Genomic DNA, 19,723 nt, shown 5'->3' with positions numbered 1-19,723 from the left:
AGGGTTAGGCGACAAGGAGAGGGGGTGGGGGGGGAGAGAGGAAGAGAGCGAGACACACAGCACTCTGCATCCATTTCTTCACAGAGCTATGTGAAGAGATGCTAGTTAAGGACATATACATTAATATGATTGGTAACTTTAATCACATTCTGCAAAATGTTAAATTCGGGAGACATTTTTGGCTAGCCAGCATTTCTCTGTTTGGCACAGTGGGTAGACTGATATTCAAAAGCAATCTCTTTGACCCAAGTAGTGAAACCAGAAAGCTGTCCAGTCACAGAAGCAGTTCTGTCCATGCATAATTATTGACACAAAATGACCAACTCAAGTTTTTCTAATATGTAATCATTTAAAAACTGGAATAATTCTGCAGCTGTGATACTGGTTGGCAACAAAAGTGCCAATAACATAGTCTCATGCAAATCCTCCTGGAAAATATATTGCACAAAAACAAGCATTACTGCTTTGTCAACACCAGTAGATTTATACCACATGTTAACCAACTGCACCACTGGAGCTTCAACGTCAGATTTATTAACCTGGATTGTGTACCTCAATGACTAATCCTAACAATCATGCCTCAACATCCTGGGCCTAATTGTGACACTAGCTGAGAAAAGAATACATGCCACTTTTTGTGCTAGTCTTTCCTAAAAGCTCACTACCAAATGTTCTCAGCAGCAAGCAGGATCATTTCTTCACCAACAGTGAGGGGCTTCTCAGCTTCAGGGATGCAGTTAGCCACTAAGAATGTTGCTCTCAGCCTAGACACATTCCATGAAATGGTGGCCTTTTTTGTTGTTTTCACATGCTTTTTCTTTGCAAAAATTCCAAAGCCTTGTCTTTAACTCAAGGTGGTTGGTCTCCATGTAGTGAAGTAGTTTTGAAGGTTTCATAGCTTTGTTGGAAGCGAGTCACCAAACATTACACAAAGTAGGCTTGAAGAACGTGAATCGCCTGTTACAATTATAACCTGTTATTTAAGTAGGACTCTTGGTATTTTCTTTTAAATTCAGCTTTCTTTTTGTTGGCATTCTTGGTGTCTTCTGCTTTCTTATCATTGGGTCTTTCTCTCCTTTCAAAGAAGCTCTCCAGTGATGTTTATTTTTCACCCATTTTGGCCAGGGTTGGTTTGTGAGCTTAACAAAACTGACTGAGACAAGTATGCAGGGTGGGAAAGAGGCACAGATGGGAATGGTAAATAATGGGAGGACCATGTACAGACTAAAGTTGGATTCTGACTTAAAACCTGCCACCAGATAGTTTGTCACTTGCCTCTCACTGATAGTGTTTTGGCAAGAACCTGCAAGCAACTGATTACGGTCTTTATACCCCTCTGCTAATGCTAATCTGCATTTGCCATCAATCCTCAGCTCCATTGCAGAACACTAACATATTCTCATAGGGAGCAAGTAATCCCTTGTATGAGCAGTTCACAGTTGGATTCACTCACCTATGAGAATCTAATGCTAATGATCTGAAAGGAGGTGGAGTTCAGGCAGCAGAAGTGGCTATAAATACAAATGAATCTTTTCCTTCAATTTAATTTACCTCCTGCTATGTGGCCTTGTTCCTAACAGCTAGGGAATGTTACCTTTAAGTAGGGACTACTGTTCTAACCATTTGAAGGTTTTATTTCTAACAGTGCCCCAGAGTAAATAAGTTGGTATGCAAGGAACAGAAGCTAATTAGGAGGAGTATTTTAGGTAGAAAATACTTCATCTATAAAAAACTTTGTTCACTGCTAAATTATTGAAAAGTATGTTTGAATTTCACTTTATAACCAAATCTTACTTTTCTTATTAATGAAAATGGAATTTTACAAGGAGTACTTTAAATCATTACCTTCTTAAACTCTACTCATGCACCAAAAGGAGGAGTTATTTTAGTTCTATTTGGTTATAACAAGTATGTACCAAGTACTACACCTACAAGTGGCCCTGTGGGTCAGGGGAAAAGAGTCTGTCTGGAAAAAATAGTCATATAGTAGGGAAAGGATAAGAATACTTCCAGGCAGGCCTATGAGTATGAATGGGGTAGCCTAGCGCACACAGGAACTTCAGCAGTCTGGAGGTGTGGGAATACTTCCAACATGTGCTGACACAGTTGAGCTTGGAAGGATGAACAGGCAGTAATAACAAGGGGCTAGCTGAAAGCAAGGCACAGAGACATGAGACACAAATACCTCAAGCACCTGGATAGGTGTGCGGAGCAGCCAATCACTAGGCTCCAAATTTAAAGGACTATTTGTTAACAAATCATTTTTATTTTAAATCATTTTGAAGGCTTCAATGTCACAAGAGCTTATTAGAATTCAGCAGAGGTCCAAATATCATAGAGTGCCTACATTCACAGATATGATTTTTTTTTTCCTCAACCACAAGAACATTCAGTAGCTTTTCTCAGGACCTTTGAAACATAGAAGTCTGATCACTAGGTCAAGTCCACTCACCTTCATCCTCCTCCTCTTCGTCTACACCATCCACCTCTGCATCTGAGTCTGGGGCTTCTCGGTCCTCTCTGTCATAGCCATCCAGGTAGCTTAGTTGGGGCAAGAGCTTGAAGACACTCTCTCGGTAGTCATTCAGGTTGGTGACCTCACAATTAAATAGATCCAGGCTTTTCAGGCAATCCAATTTTTTCTAAAGGAAAGAGTAAAAGAGACACAACTCCTAAACCAAAGAAGCACAAACCATCTGAAGAGGTTAAGTTCTAGGCTATGCATCTGGTTAGGTGCTGCCCACTTAAAACTCATACATAGGAAAACACTAGTCCTATACCATCTTTGATCTAGACCTTAGTTCCTCCCTTCCTACAGCTACTCTCCTAAGAACTATGTCTTTTTCTGGCAGTATTAGTAGTCCAAAGAAATGTAAATGTGAAATAATTATTACTAAAACTAGAGTTTTTCAAGCATAAGACACAGTTTAAAAATTTAGTTCAAACCTTAGTGAAACAGATTTATAACAGTCTTGAATCTCATGGCAATTACAATACTATTTGAAGACCCAGATATGAAGTACTATAGACGATGCACTATAACAGAACACCAGGGGTGTCAATGAAGATGTATTTTCAGGGAAGACAGGAGTCAATATGGGCAAGGGCAGGACATGACTCCAAGGTGAAATTTCAGAAATATAGAGAAAAATTACACTTCTTTTTTCTCTTTTATGTTCTGGGAAAGCCTGATACTATTACCAGATTTTTCAGATGTAAATTGCTTCTGATTCTGCCATAACTTGAAGTTCTGCTGTAATACCGTATTAGTTTGGAACTATCCATATCACCTAATGTAAAAACTTGGCCCAAGAAGTTTTTTGAGTGGCCAAAGAGGACAGGAAAAATGTCTATTTGTTTGTTTTTTTTTATAGTACTGAGTCTTGAACTAGGGCCTTTGCACTGAGTTATATCATCAGTCCTTTTTTTAAAAATTTAAGACTTAGCTACACTGCTAAGTTACCCAGATTTGGCTGTCACTTGTGATCCTCCTGCCTCAGTCTCCCAGAGTGTTGGGATTATAGCTGAGTGCCACACACCCAGCTTCATGTGTTATATTGTACCACTATGCAATTATTCCAATCTCAGGTACTTTAGTTTCAATCAGGGTACATTAAGAGACTAAGGGAGAAATATTATAGGCAAGTCAGAAGACAGTGACAGGAAATGGCAGCAGACCCTTGTATGCAGAAGAGGAAGCAGATGATAAAAAGCAAACACAAAATGTGCAGTATTGTACAGCCTGGTGCCTTCCAGAAAGGGAAAATACGCCTGGAGTGCATATGATTAAAAGTTTAATAAATCTAACTTTTAATAGTCCTGAATTAAGAGAAAAAGCTTGGTATTTTCTAAGAAAATCACACACACTCACACATACGCACCAAATGAAGATTAATTAGAGGAACTCTGTATGAAGTTAAGCTCTAAAAAAATATGCATAGAGATGCTTAAAGGACATTGATTCTTTATTTGGGAAGCTATTATAACATTCACAAGGACCTGGGAAGAAATCCAGACAAAACAAAACTTTGTTTTCAGAACTGGCAGCATGAGTGTAATTCTAGGGAGACAGAAAGTAACTTGAAAATCTTCAGAGTTCTAGGAGTTGGTAAACCACAGCCATGGGCCAATTCTAGCTTACCATCTGTTTTCATAAAATAAAATTTTACTGGAACACAGTCAAACACGTTTATTTATGTGCGGGGTCCTTTGGTGCTACAGTGGCAGAGCCTGTATGGCTAGTCAGTGCCTCCTGTACCTACTACCACCTGGCCCTTCAGAGAAAGGGCTGCTGACCCTGCCCTGAAAGGATCTTCATCTCCCTGGTTTATTGTCAAAGAAGCTTTTGAGAACTAAGAGTGAGGGAGGGACACTGAGCAGGATTATGACAAAAGCCAATGCTGTTCCCTTCAAACAGCAATATACAATGATTTCAGAGTTTGTTAGCCAATTAATGTGCTTACATAAGGCAGCTCCTGATGTCTTAAGAAAGCCCAGTCCTGCTAGTAGTAGGTAGAGCTGCTTTTGTATTAAGTAGCTTTCAGATCGGGTTTCCCAGTGGACAGGCCCTTACTTACAGAAGCCCAGGTATCACTTCCTGCTCAACAGGGAAATAATGCTGCAATACCACCCTAGGCAAAAAACCAGGACATTACGCTGCCTTTCTCTTCAACAAGGCTAATTTTATACCAGTTAAGACACAATCATAAATAAGTCTGCAGTGTTTTCACAGAGATTTAGACTTAAAAACTCTTTAAAAGAATGAGCCATTTACATCTCAAAACTATTTTCTAAGAAAGAATGCACAAAAATGCTTACATCTTCTGATATTTATCTAATGCTTTATAACACCTAAGACACTACTCTGGTTTATTCAGTATATGGGGCTGCCAAAGCTCTTATGTGAGATTTTTGGCTACTTTCTGACAAGGCACCTATGAAATAATTTGGATACGCCAAACAGTATGCTAGAAAATGAAATCAAAACAAGTAAATAGCAACAAATTCCAAATGACTAGAGCACTTTAGAACTGATTAAAGTAGTAAAGTTGTGCTTTAAGGCTTAACCGGCACAAAAGACACAAATTACTTAGGATTCCAATGTAATGTGTAAACACTGCTAAAAAAAATTACAACTCTACCTTACCAGAAATGTGACCTAAGCTCATAGGCTAGCCATAATAAACATTAAACATTTTATTAACAATAATTTTGCTTGCCTTCTTAGAATTTAGAAGGGCTTTGGGGGATGATTTGGATGGCTCAGGTCTCTTAAAAAAGGTGTCCAAGGAAGTTTGAATTGATGCCTTCTTTGTCTCTCGATTAATGTCCCTGTAGCAAGCAGAGGCATTCACAATCATTGCATTGACTGTAAGAACTGGGCTCAACGTAGTGTTTAAAATGTATGTGGTTAATGAGGATGAGGATGGTGTTTTTCCCCCACTGAAGAATACTTTCAGATGTCAAAATGGACCCAACATCTACCCTCCTTCACCTTTTCCTACAGATTTCCTTTAGTAATCCCAAGGAATTGGGACAACTATAATATAATGGTGGGAGCTCAGTTTTTTTCCAAATACACCTGGTATGCAGCACTTTGGCTCTGCAATAAAGTGTGTGACTCTGGACAAGGGATTCAACCTCATCCAAGCCTTAGGTTCCTCTGTGTAAAATAAGGGCCATGCTATTTCTATCTACTTTGTAGAAATGCCTTCTGGTTAAGTACAAATACAGTATAACATACAGTATAAAGCACCCCATATAGTGTATGATATGGGTACAGAGAAGCCTCTAAAAACAGTAAATAGAACAAACATGATTTCTCATCCTTCACTGGGTTTGGTGACTAAGACTTTCACAGCCACTTTCACTGGCCCTCATATACTACAGACCAAATCAGGAACCCTCAAGTAAACAACTCCCACATAGTATTTGTTTCTGCTCTGACTGTGTGGTACAACATGGATAAAGGCATCTATAGCAGAGGCCTCAGGCTGCTTTAAGAATTAAGAACAGCTAGCTGACAGCCTGGCAGACCCTCCCCATAATAAAGGCTTGTTATGCTTTAAAAAAAAAAAGAACACCTAGTTATCTTGCATTCCTCATGCACGGCAAAGTACTGTTTGGTACAACGTTTTAAAGGGGGAGATGGTAAAGGAAGTGGTTTCTATGCTCATAAGTGACCCAGAATAAAGAGGCCCATCATTAATCAATAGTCAAAAGCTTAGTGTAGGCCCACTATACTAGGAAGTACACTTAGGCATTAAGTATACTTAATTAACTGCTCATGTTGGAATTCCCAACTTACAGATGTGGGTACAGAATAAATTTATAGGAAGAAAGAATAGATCCTCAAAGGCAGTGGAACATACAGTGAGCCTGTATTTGAATGCTGACTGTTATTTATCCCAATTATTTAAGCTCTCTAAACTCCCTGGAAGTCTCTCTCTAAACTTAGTTTCCTGATCTCTAACAGAAAGTCATTCTCTCTTCCAGGGGTATTTGAGGACACAACAAATAAAATTTCATGTCCTTGGATACAGTAAAATTGAATAAATGTCTGATTTACCATAGGAATTGGGGATTGGTCTGGGATAACAAAACTACAGTATTAGAAATGAGGGGAAATGGGCCCAGGATGTAGCTCAGTGGCGCAGTGCCTGCCTGGCAAGTGCAAGGCCCAGAGTTTGATTCTTGGTACCAAAACCAAAACCAAAAGTAAAACCAACCAACCAACCAACCAACCAAATAAAAAAGAAAGAAGGAAGGAAGGAGAAAAATAGGGGTGGATAACAGTACCTGGGCATTATCTTTAAGAGCAAAACTTGTAGGACAAGTTGGGAAACAAGCTCCTCCCAACATTTATGAGAAATATGAGTTATTATTATTACAAAGGAAAAGAGCCTATATAATCGTGTCAGAAATTCCTCTTCATTAAAAGCCACAATTTTACTATTTTCCTCAGAAATATCAAAAGCATTCTTTACAAGTGGTGTGAAATTCACATATTTTAATATATTATGCTTTTAGAATAGGTAAGAGGCAACAGAGACCATGTCTTATTTTCCTGGTTCTGTTTGAGATTCTGAAAGATACTTCCTAATCCTGAATTTACCCCCACCCCTGCATCCTGCACAACCTTGGAGGCTGCCCACACCTGCATCACCCCCGCCTCCAGGCCTGCCTCTGGAAGCTGTTTTTCACTAGTACAACTTCATATAGACTGGATTCTCATTAGCAGAGCTTTCCAACCTAAAAACTGAAGGAAATTCATTACCAAAATTTATCCTCAGAGTCCCTAAATAAGGTAAACATTACTGTCTTCCCCACTTCATGAATGAGGAAACTGAGGCCCAGAGAGAAGAAGCAATTTGCCCAAGGTCACACAGCAAAGTCTATAACCCAGGTGGCAGTTAAACTTAGCTTTCCATGACTTATTCCAATCTGTTAGGCTGAGAAAGAGCTCAGGACTTCCACATAGAATGTTAAGTAACAGCGATCAGTACAGCAGTTCAGAAATTGAAGAGCTAAAATTTAGTGCAGATGTGCTTGATTGTTCTATCTACAATTCAGTCATGGCACCCAATTTATACAGCTTTAGTTAACAACAACTTGGCTGGCCTGGCAGGGGTGAGAGGATGGTGGGGACACAACGACTAATAGACGAGTTTAAGGCTGTTATAAATGTGAATTCTAACAAGGATACAAAACACCAAAGAGTTCTCCTTTGGAGGAAGCCACAGTATCAGGCAGGAGGAGCAAAGCCATAGGAATATATATATACTTAGGCTCTGATCTTTAAAACTGGGACTCCTATAAAAAGCTATCATTTCCTCAATCACTATTCCCAATCATTTCTCCCACTATAAATATGAAAATGAAAATGACCAATAACTCCCAGTTTCCAAATTCTCAGTCACTTACCAAAGGTTCCAAGGTGCTGATATCTTTCAGTTTATTTCCACTTAAGTTTAAATGTGTGAGATTTGGAAGTTTTTCTGCTAACATGTCCAGACCTCCAAAGATTCTATTGTCACTGAGCTCAAGCTGCGGATGAAAAGCACACACAGTACAGACACAAATACAGAAATACACATCACTAAGGTGTTATAAATAGTAAATATAGCTCTCAAATACTTATTAAGATTAAAAACCCATCTTCTATTAGGACATGTTATGTTATTGTGATTAAATGTGAAAATGTAGTTTATAGATCCAAGCAATATTTGAGGTGGGAATATGGGGACAGAACAAGATAAGTATTTTCTCAATCAGCTGCTAAAAACAGTTTGCTCCAGAACTGACCTCTAATATCAGTAAATATATTTTCTAACCTAAAAAGTAGGTCAAAACAAATTAAGAGCCACATGTGGTGGTGCATGCCTGTTCTAACACTGGAAGGCTGGGGCAGGAGGATCAAGCTCAAGGCCAGGCTGAACTGTATGATGAGACTCTGTCTCAAAAAACAAACAAACAAACAAACAAACTTCCAAGTAGTAGTACTCTATATACCTATGAGAAAGAGCAAATGGTCTGTGCATTCTGAGAAGCTTATTTTGTATGCCAAGCAAAGTTTGCAATGCACTTCAAACAAAATGTGGTTTCTGGGCAGTGCTAATACATTGTGGGAATCAACACCCAAAGACAATGCAGAATACTGCTCAGACGGCCACAGGAGTGGGACAAGCCTCAGAGACGAGCTCCTAAAAATCGTGCAAGACACTAGGAAAAAGGGGAGGGTCTAGAGTATATAGTTCAGTTGTACATCATGTGCTTAGCATTTGGGAGGCCATAGGTTTGATCACCAACACCAAAAATAAAAAGAAAGGCAGCAGGGAAATAGCCCTGGGTTTACGGAGCTCGTACCTTAGAGGTCACTTCTTTTAAGAACCTGGCACTGGCCTTTACAAAAAACCTACTCTAATTTCTTAGCTGTAAATCAAGTCACACAGACAAGAAGCATACCAAAAAAGGAAGAAGACTTCATCAAGGAGTACTAGAGTACCAGAATCTTAAAGCATAAGGAAGTGGAACCCAAAGAACAATGTAGAGAACACCTAATTCAAGCTGTTTTGCAGATGGAAAACTCAGGTCAACTTGTTCCAACTCCCTATTTAAAGTGTTAGCAATGGTTTATCTAACCCCTACACAGTACTTAACTGCTATGCAATGTTTGTGGTATTAAAAATATGTTAATTCACTTGATCTCACAATAACCGTAAGGAATAGGAAGAATTATCAACCCCATTTATCGATGGAGAAAGCTAACTACAAAGATGTAACTGGACTGAGATAACAAAGCTGCTAGAGAGTAGGCCCATGATTCAAAGTCAGGCAGAATAGATAGTGTCATTAAAACCCATGCCTTCCCCACGATGCTATGTACCTATGTATGTTATTTGTGCAAATAAAATGTACTGCATAATTCAGAATAATGAACCTGTTCACATCTTTCAACATGTGATCTTATGGAACGGAGTAACAAATCAATCCATCAAAGCATTTACAAGCATATTTATTTTGAGATAAAATGGATGTGTAAATTTTGGAAACCTATGACATTTATGAACCATTTTCTTGAAGTACTTGTTTCTTGTTAAAACAGTCTGTGCTCTGTAGTAAGAAGAAACTTAAAGAACATTCCATCTGGTGCCAGGGATTTAGCTCAGTGGTTCCAGTGCCTGCCTCGCAAATGCAAGGGCCTGAGTTTGATCTCTGGTACCGAAACAAACAAACAGAACATTCTACCCGTCTTTTAACTACAACCTCCCCCGCCGCATTGGCCTTATAGTGTTTAAAGCTCTCAAAAATATTTGATAAAGCCCTTAAATGATCACTGATAGGCTGACTTTCTGAATACATCTGACAGCATAGGAGACACATAAATTCAGGAAAACGTGTCAGAATGCTAGTAAAAAACACAATATACACACTAGGGATCTGCTAGCATAAAGTTTATGCTAAATCATTCTATTGCTGAGCTAATCAGCTGCCACTATCACTGATAACTCATGCAAAAAAAAAATCTGTAAAGTAGATACTTAGAAATGAGAAATATTGTCATTAGTGAGTGTACTGAAGACTCATGAGGACTACATATTAGCCATATAAGAGATTAAGACACAGGCACACTTAGTATTTCTAAATTCATGTACTAAACAAACCCCACATCACAAGAGAAAAGTTTCATCTCTTAGGACTTAAGCAAGCTCTGGAAATAGTCTACATGTCCTTTGCCTAAATTTGATTATAAATTTATTTTTATGTGGGTGTTTAAAAGCTCAACTGAGTTCTATAATAAAGAGAATACTGATACAATGGTGAATTCTGTAAAACCATACATCTACGTAATGAAAAAGGTACTGAGTTAGGAGATACGGTGCAGGTTTGGCTAACCTCTTCAGTGGATGGCTATAGACAAACTACTGTCCCTTTTTGGGATTGTTGCTGTAATAAAGCCCTGGAATACAGCACCAAAGTTTCTTCCAGTTTTGATATCTCTAGGGCTTGGGACAAAGGACAAGGCAAAATGTTTTTCTTGAGCATTTTATTCTTTTTTGAGACAGGGTCTTGCTATATAGTTCAGGCTGGCCTCAAACTTGCAGTGATCCTCTTGCCTCAGCTTCCCAAGTGCTGGGATTACAGGTGCACCACTATGCCCAGGTTATATTTTGACCTTTTCTTGGGAGTGGGAGAAATGCATCCTGCAGATAACTGGTTTTAATTAGACAAGTAGAATACTAAACGGGAGCCATCAACTAGCATAGCAAATTACAGTAATTTTGTTACACTGAATTCTGCTACTCAAATCATAACACACTTCAAACTTTCTATTTATTAAAAATCCTGTAACAGGCTGGGTGAGGTCCCAGCATTTGGTAGGGAGAGATAGGAGGATCACTGAGCTATAGTTCAAGGATAGCATCAAATACATAGTGAGACCCTCTCTCAAAAAAACAAAGCAAAACAAACAAACAAACAAAAGCCAGATGTGGTGGTGAATGCCTATAATTCCAGCATTTGGTACAAAGAGGCAAGGGAGTTGGAGGCCAACCTGGACTACATAGTATACTCCAAAGACCAGCCTGAACTACATAGTGAGAGCGCGGCTCAAAACAAAACAAAAAAATATCAGCATACTAAGAACAAATTCTAACATTATAGTAAGCTTTTAACAATTAACAAATGAATTACCTACACAAAATCTTTGTAAATAAGGGAGGGTAGAGGGGGTGAAGGGAGGGCAGGGGTATGGAAAAATGAGAACCAAGATCTGTCAGGTAAAGGTACAAGATCCCAAAGATGAATGTAATTGCACTGTATACTTAAAAAGTACCAATAAACTCAATAACGACAACCCCCCCCAAAACAAATTACCTACAAAATAATCTTTATGACCATCATTGAATATCCAACATTATTTCCAAACCTCACAAAGATTCTGCAAGGTCAAACAGTATAACAAGTGTATAAGTGAGGAAAATGAGCCTAGGGAGATAAAGTACCTCGTGGAAGATCATCCATGAAAGCAAGAGGCTGAGGTGTAGCTAGTTCAACGGTAGAGCACTTAATTGGTAGTGTGTGACAGGTCCTATATTCAATCCCCACCATTGGTTTATATTTTGGTTTTTGTTTCTTAAAGGAACTAGCAGAGAGCTGGAATCCAATCCCCTAACTACCCAGTTCCAAAGGCCATGTATTTTCTATTACACAACGTCCTTCCGTACAGGGGAAAATCATTCATTTCCCCCTTCCCAAGTTATTTCTCTTTCACTTAAGGAAAAAGTACTTACCTTTTTCAATTTAGGTAGCTTGGGGAGATTTGAAACTGAAATCAAGCATACATTTATTAAACTGAGGAACTCTAAATTCACAAATTCAGCTGTTAAGCCCTCAATTTTTCCATCATTTGATTTGCAATTGTCCAAGACGAGTTCTCGAACCTGAGGGTAATAAAGAAAAAGGAGACAAGCTTTCAAAAACATGGGAAACAAAGGCAAAAATTCCAATCCTAAGTGCCCCTCAAAAACACCAACATACTGTATATTTAGAATGTCCTTTACTTAGTCGTGGATCATAGAAATCAAGCTGTTAGTAGCAATATATTAGATTAAAAGATGGAACATTACTTCATGCTGTAAATGATTTCTGCTCCACTTTCCAGAAAAAGTGAAATTTTCAAGATATAAAAATGTGCTGTGCTTTTATTTTTTCTTGTTTGTTCCTCAAAGAGGAGTTTATCTGAATTAAATCCAAGTACAGAAGACACCCCTTTAAACTATCTCAAAGTCTAAGACACGACCACAGAATAGAGTGAAGCTTTACTTTTCCTATCAAGAAGTTCTAGCTAAAGATTTCTGCACTAACTTTCCAACTCTAAATCTATTAGTCTTTAGAAAGATTATCTTGACAATGGAAGGAATGAAGATACAAGAGCTCTTAATTCAAAACAAAGGGTTCCATGTCAGAGATTTTTTTCAGGGTACCGAACTGTTAAGACATTAAATCAGGTTTTATTCATTCATTCATTCATTCATTTATTTTTCTCTGGCTTTAAAGGTGTCCTTCAGAATTAAAATCCATCCAAAGGGTATCACTACTGATCTCCCGTAAAAACTCCTTTTGCCATTCCTGCTCTACCGTTGCCTCAGAAATCTGCAACACACATCGATCTAGTTACAATAATGCAAATTACAGCTTTAATGGCCCCTGGAAGGCATTCTGGGGTCAATCACTATGTATAACAGTATTAAACAAATCTTTACCCCCCCATCCAAGGATGTTACTCTAGTAACTGGTACTTTAACCAAGTACAGCTGGGCACGATGGTGCACACCCGTAATCGCAGCACTCAGGAGGCTGAGGCAGGAGGATCACTGTGAGTTCGAGACCAGCCTGGTCTACATAGTGAGTTCCAGGTCAGTCTCAACTACATAGTGAGACCCTGTCTCAAAAAACCAAAAAAAAACAAACCAAACAAAAAAAACCCAAAAAACAAAACCAAGCACTCACTCATAAAGGAAACGTTTAGATTCCTATCTGCATCACCATAAATTTCTCACCACTTCTTGCTATCCTGTTTACTCAAGGCTTCAGAATGCAGGCAAACCTATTACACCTTTTACTTCTTCCTTTCTTTCCTTCCACATTTCTCTATGTACCTATGCCATTCCTTCCTCTTCTGACAAGAAATCAGCACACCTGAAAACTCAGGGGGAAAACTGTGACCAGAGTTACCTGAAGTCAAATTCTGGCTCTGTCACATGGAACTTGTGCAATCTTAGGTAAGTCACTTACCCTGTGTTTTAAATTTCCTGCAAAGTGGAGACAACACCTTGTAAATCTGTTCTAGAATAGTGCCTGGGCAGTAGTAAATACTCAGAAAGTAGCCTTTGGGGACAGGAAATGGGGGATGTAAGATGTACCTGCTGTTTATTCATATTTGCCCTACACCTTTTCATCAGTATTTATTTATTTTATGTGACTATTCATTCATCTATTTTAAAAGTAAAGTTTAAGAACAGTCACTGCAGCTGACAAGGTAGTAAAAACCTATATTTTCAGCACCTTGAGAGACTGAGGCAGGAAGACAGCAAATTCAAGCCCAGCCCGAGCAACTTAGTGAAACTGTGTGTCAAACACTTAAAAAAAAATGGCTGGGGATACAGATTGGTAGAGTGCCTATTTAGCCATACAAGGCCCTAGATTCAAACCCCAGCACTAAAAACACACAAAAATTACTGCTAGACTATAAGCTTCTGATGTCAGGGTCCTATCTATTTTGGTTACCACTATATCAGCAATGAAAAAATGTTATCTATTACTACATTATTAGTATTTTGGTATACATTTCAAGCTATTGTTAGAATACAAACATCTGAGTATATTAATTAAGAATTATTTAAAATGTCAATCTTGGGCCAGGGATGAGCTCAATGGTTCCGATGCCTGCCTCACAAGCATGAGTAACAGAGTTCTATTCCTGGTACCAAACCACGCCCCAAAATAAAATGTCAATCTCTATTAAAATGTACTGCAAACATTTTTTCCAACTTATTTGACTTTTAGTTTTTGATCTTTCTAGATTATGAAAATTCTAGGTATTTGCATTTATCTTGAGGGTATCTTCTATTGCTTTTAACCTAGCGAGTAAAAAGACACCCAGAGAAACACTGACAAAAGATAAATGAGACATAAAAAATACAAAGTCAGTAAACATAAAGTGTTCAGCCACAAGTTTTAAAATGGAATATTAAAAATTAAAATTTTATCCTATTCTTTTTTTGTGGGGGGTACTGTACCGAGGATTGAACAAAGGACTTGCACACTGAGCTAAATCTGCAGACCTTGTATTTATTATTATTTTGAGACAAAGTCTTGCCAAGTTGACAAATTGCCTAGGCTGGATTCAAACTTCTGCCTCAGCCTCAAGTGCTGGGATTATAGGCATGTGCCAACCATGCCCAGCTGCTATTCTATACAATGCAGGCAGGTCAGGTCTTTTTGGATCACAGAAGGCTAAGATGCATACAGAGGGAGATGAGTTTCCAAGTGGGAGAGTGAGAACTTAAAATACATACTCGAGACCTTAAATTTCTTTACCCAATAGTAAACAACTGAATTTATTGGGGTGAGTACGGCAAAGATAGGCCTATCCTTTGACTTTTCCAGGAAGACTAAGAAAGTAATGTGCTACACCAAGAGGAGAGCTTAAGAGACCTAGTAAGATGACCCACTGGGGAATAAGTACAGAGAGTGGGAATCACTGCATAAAGCAGAGACTCACTCAGGACTATGCTCAAATACAGCAGGTCTTAAAGCTCCATCAGTATCCTGTCAGCTTATTTAAAGTTCTAAACAGAACTGTGGCAAAAAGATGTTCTGCTCTCAGATATTGTTTCAGCAATAAAGCAGCGTCAATTGAGGTCAAGGGAGGAAAAAAACTCCTTTACCCTCTAAGATTCAGGGCTCTGGGCCTGTAAATTAACTGATGAGATAGTTTAATGGAAAAAATGTGCAACATGCATACACATTAACTTATAAAGAACTGAAAAAGTTAAGAGTAGCAGGGGCTTATATACTTAACTTATGATAGGAAAGCGAAACCTTCCTTTGTGAAGAATAGGAAAAATACTGTGATGGCCTGTGTGCACACACCTGGGATGCCAACGCTTCAGAGGCTCAGGCATGACTGAGAGTTGAGGACAGCCTGGGCTGCAGTTTATCACCAGTCTGGACTACATTGTAGGACACTGTCTCAAAAAAAGTTTTTGATAGGGCTTATCTACAGACAGGTATGAGTGGTCTGTCTTTACCCCAGAAAGGAGATTCATGTATGACATATTTTGGTCTTGGTCTTGCTTAGGACCAGAGGTGCACCAAAATTGATTGTGTTAGTCCTCATTTATCCTGTTTGCTTTTAGACAGATAAGCTTGAAGTAGGCTTCTTTGTTGAATCTACAATGTTTTCCATTTAAAATAATCTTCATGCCAAACCTCTAGGTTCCCATAGAGGTATAATTAGGCCTCCCATCTCTCCAATTCTTTCTCTGGTATAAAGCAATCCAGACTGCTTTGTAAGGGAGAGAATAGCTTTGAAAGAGGGTGCTTTGGGTACAGTTGGTGGGGTTTAGCCAATAAAATTCCTCTCCCAATGGAGATCCAGAATAAACTAGAAGTTCTAATCCCTACTTTCTTCTTAATATATCCAAATCTTCCCAGGGCTGCTACCTAATGAGGGAAAGCTAGGCAAGTACCTGCACATTTGTTTGCACAATTTAGGAAGTATTTGATCCAAGACAGAGTTAACTGGCCTTCTGTTTGAAGGATGGATAGTTTAACTTCTGGGGCTAAATTCACCTTTTCCTTCTCTCATTCTCTAATTAAATTTGCTTTTCCTCAAGCATGACTATCAGACAAACATTTAAAATAAAAGCCAGGGCTCAGTGGTTCCACGTGTCGCTTGTCTTGCAAGCACAAGATCGTAAGTTTGATCCCCAGTATCAAAATACAAAAACAAATAAACAACCCCCCCAAGCCACACTTCCTAGCTCTTGCATTTGTTAACTGTAGTTTACCTTTTCACTGAAATTTTTGAAATACACTGATTGTGGTCTCATGGGCCTCTCCCCCTTTCATTTCTAACTTGCTCTCACTTGCCACTCCCCAGCTATTCTGAAAAAAGATAAATTTTACCTAACTATTACAGTGACTTCCCCCAATTATAAGTGATGCTTCTATCATAAAAGAGGGGTAAGGATAAGTATTGAGTTATCAATTCCTTTATTTAGAAAAGTAACATAAGACTACTGCAGTAAAAGAATCCGAAAATGTAACAAAGCAAATTCCTGAAGTCCTTAGTAGCTGCTATCCTTTTGAGCCCATCAATGTTCAAATCTAAACTATTACTTAAAAGATTGTTTTTAAAACAAAACAAAACACAAACTGATATTGGTGGTTCTCAAATGTCTTTAAGTAGCACAACCCTTCCCATGAAAGACACTCCCATAGCCTACTGGTTGATATACAAAAAAGAATGATTTTTTTCCCTTATAGTATTGGGGACTGAATCCAGGTTCTCTGCATTGAGCTACATTTCCAGCTCTTTTTATTTTTTAGATCTTTGAGGCAGGGTCTCACAAAGTTGCCTAAGATGGCAAACTTGTGATTTTCCTGTCTCAGCCTCCCCGAGTGAAGAAAGGAACAATTTTGAAAAGCAGTTTAGCAGCAAAAGAAACCCCTACAACCTAAAGAGGTGCTTAAATTATGATCTATGCAGACATTAACATTGAAGTTGTAAAACGTTAGTGACAGGTAAGTAAAGGTGTTCACTGTATCATTTTTTAAAAGGTACAGGGCTGGGGATTTAGCTCAGTGGTGCAACGCTTGCCTTGCAAGTGCAAAGTCCTGAGTAAGATCCCTTGTACTAGAGGGGGAAAAAAAGGTAGTCAGGCACTGTCATGCATGCCTGTAATCCTAGGACTTGGGAGGCTGAGGCAAGATCTTGTCTCAAATACAAAAAAGAAAAAGGGATGGGGATGTGGATATAGGCCCTGGGTTCAATCTTTAGTACTGCAGGGGTGGGGGTGGACAGACGACACACACACACACACACACACACACACACACACGAACCCGAGTTTGAAAACAAAAAAACAAAAACAAAAAACTTGGTGGACTACTCATCAAAATGTATGGGGGTAGGGTGTGGGTGTGTGTGTGTGTGTGTGTGTGTGTGTGTGTGTGTGTGGTTTCTACTTTCTTCTTTTTGCTTATCTTTATCTGCTACCTTTTGGCTTATCTGTATCTAATTTTTCTCCAACAAAGATATATTATTTATACAAGGGAAAAACCCCAAATTAGTTGCTATGCAACCAATTAGAATATCCAATTGAGTTCAACAGATGCTGGGATAGGGGAATGGGGAAAAAATAAGAACCAAGATACATCATGTAAAGGTACAAGATCCCAATGATGAATGTAACTACTGTTTACCTTAAATATACCAATAAACTTAATGAAAAACAACAACAACAACAGATGCTGGGGGGTGCAAAAAAAGAAGATGCAAGCTACAGAAAATCTAATTTCTTCTCTCCCGTGAACTGGGACTAAGGAAGGACTATTCTTATTAATGTGTATGAAACATCACAGTTTTAACACCGTGGTAGTGAACCTGTACAGGCACACACACACCATCTGTTTATCACTGAAAGCTCTTAGGAGAGTCACCATCACTTGTCTAGCATATATTGTTTCAGAGGCCTAAATTTTTTTTTTAACTTCAGGAAGAAACTATTTGGCTAACTATGAATTACAAATTTTAAGAGTTAATATGAAAGCTAGTTGTCCCAAGCTGCCTGTGCTCACAGTAGAACAGCATTTTCATTTAGTATAATGACAACTTCACAAGAGGAAAGATCAGATATTCCTAATTTTGGAAAACAACTAAATTTGGCCTGTATCTTCCTACTGTATGTCAGCACCTTCTCACCTTACTGACAATACCACCAATTTCTGTGGTATATATGGTATGTTCCAGCACTGTACAGTTTATTCTCAATAGCTAAGCATGGTAGTGAACACCTGTAAACCCAGCACTTGGGAGCCCAAGGCAGGAGGACTGCCTTGAGTTTGAGGACAGCCTGGGTTACACAGTGAGTTCAAGGCCAGACTGAGCCTTGAACATAGTGAAATCCTGTCTCAGAAAAACAATTTATTCTCAATAAGTTTATATAAAATATTTCTTAGGGCTCAGAGTGTAGTTCATTGCTAAGAGTTCACACTTACCATGCACAAAGCCCTGGGTTCAACTACAGCATGAGTGCAGGCACACACACAAACCCCCCTCCCAAACAAAACAAAACCCACACAAAAACCAAAATCAAAACCAAAACATATTTCCTATTCTTGCCTATATTTCTGAATGGCAACCATTCTGATTACAGCAGACTCTTAACTTACGAATTCGATTAGTGGTTCCTGAGGACTGATTGTAACTCAAGTTAGTTGAAGTCAATACAGATGAGACCTGCATGTTTACCTGGATACACGCTATGGATAACAAGCAGGAAAACAAACCTTCTATTAACCTATTATCTCAAGTTGTTCCTATGTCGGGCTGGCTGTAACTTGTGGGCTCACTGTATTTTTTAAATTGTAGGCCTTTTATTCTCACTATGCGAATATAATGATTTAAGAGCTGTTTATTTTTTTCGTAGAAAGTAAGGTTTTACTCTGGGTCACAGATGGGCAGACCGGAAGGCCTGAGCCTGGGGGCCTTACCTGGCTCAAGCTCCCTGGGCAGCACATCACCACCAAAGGGACTCACAGTGGAGAAGAAGCAAAGACAGCAGGGAGGGCTCGGGCAGAAAAAGAGCTGTTTTTGAACTTAGAAAAAAATGAATTGTTATTTATGACCCCCAGCCATGGGGGAAATACCTGTGTTTGTGAGAAATAGGGCAATGGTAGCCTGTGAACTGAACCTACTGAACTCATGTACTCTGGCCAAAAAACACAAGAAGCTAAATAGAAAGTGTTAACCTAGGCTTCTTCTAACCCTAACATAAAACACAAACACCATTATCCACAATAAAAGCCTGACTTTTAACAAAGGTCGACTACGGGATACATTATCTCCGATTTCAGAGCATCCATTTCAACCCAAAGTACACTCCATGAAACAATGGGATTTTCCTGCTTCCCCAAATGACAAGTGTGTGCAAGGACCCAGAGACCAAGCCTAATTCCCTAACAGCTGACAGTATTACCAATAATTTCTGTGACATATATATACACATTTTATAGCATATCATGCAAAAGATGAGGTGTGACTAGCTGATTTTTAAAGGGGCCATCTTGGCGCTTCAATTGCCTTAAGGGCGATGACTCTGTGCAAAAATACTTTTAAACTCCTTGTGATTTTTTTTTTTAAAGATCTATAACATTTTTTTCCTGAAAAGTTTTAGGTCAAAGCTCTCCCATAGACTGGAGAGCCTGTCACAAGTCTCCCTCCTAGTATCCCACAATCTTGGTCGCCTCTTGGGACACTCTTCCTCTAGCCAGCACAAGTGCAACAGGCACTAGCATGCCCCAGTGTCTAATTCTTCAAGAGAGCAAGGGCTACTTCCTGACTGTTCACACTGGTTTCTCAGGACCGGGGACATTGAGCAAATGTTAAATAAACCAGGGGGCTCTTGAAGTCAGTGGTGTCCGACAAAATCCA

General features: G+C 38.9%; 1 protein-coding gene across 1 annotated transcript in view; it reads right to left on the bottom strand.

Moving 5' to 3' along the window:
- Positions 1-18,825, bottom strand: part of Anp32b (acidic nuclear phosphoprotein 32 family member B) — a 23,968-nt gene extending 5,143 nt beyond the window's left edge. The window contains exons 1-4 of the mRNA XM_010614400.3: positions 18,784-18,825; positions 11,793-11,942; positions 7,924-8,046; positions 2,453-2,642 (exon numbers count right to left, since the gene is read on the bottom strand). Coding sequence (XP_010612702.1) covers positions 2,453-2,642; positions 7,924-8,046; positions 11,793-11,942; positions 18,784-18,810 — 490 coding nt within the window. The 5' untranslated portion in view covers positions 18,811-18,825. The remainder of the gene's footprint in view (positions 1-2,452; positions 2,643-7,923; positions 8,047-11,792; positions 11,943-18,783) is intronic.
- Between the last annotated feature and the right edge of the window lie 898 nt (positions 18,826-19,723).

Source organism: Fukomys damarensis, unplaced genomic scaffold (assembly GCF_012274545.1).
Source record: "Fukomys damarensis isolate Sample0158 unplaced genomic scaffold, DMR_v1.0_HiC HiC_scaffold_36, whole genome shotgun sequence".
Classification (NCBI taxonomy): domain Eukaryota; kingdom Metazoa; phylum Chordata; class Mammalia; order Rodentia; family Bathyergidae; genus Fukomys; species Fukomys damarensis.
The sequence above is the reverse complement of the archived record's forward strand: the minus strand, read 5'-3'. Positions and strand labels throughout refer to the sequence as shown.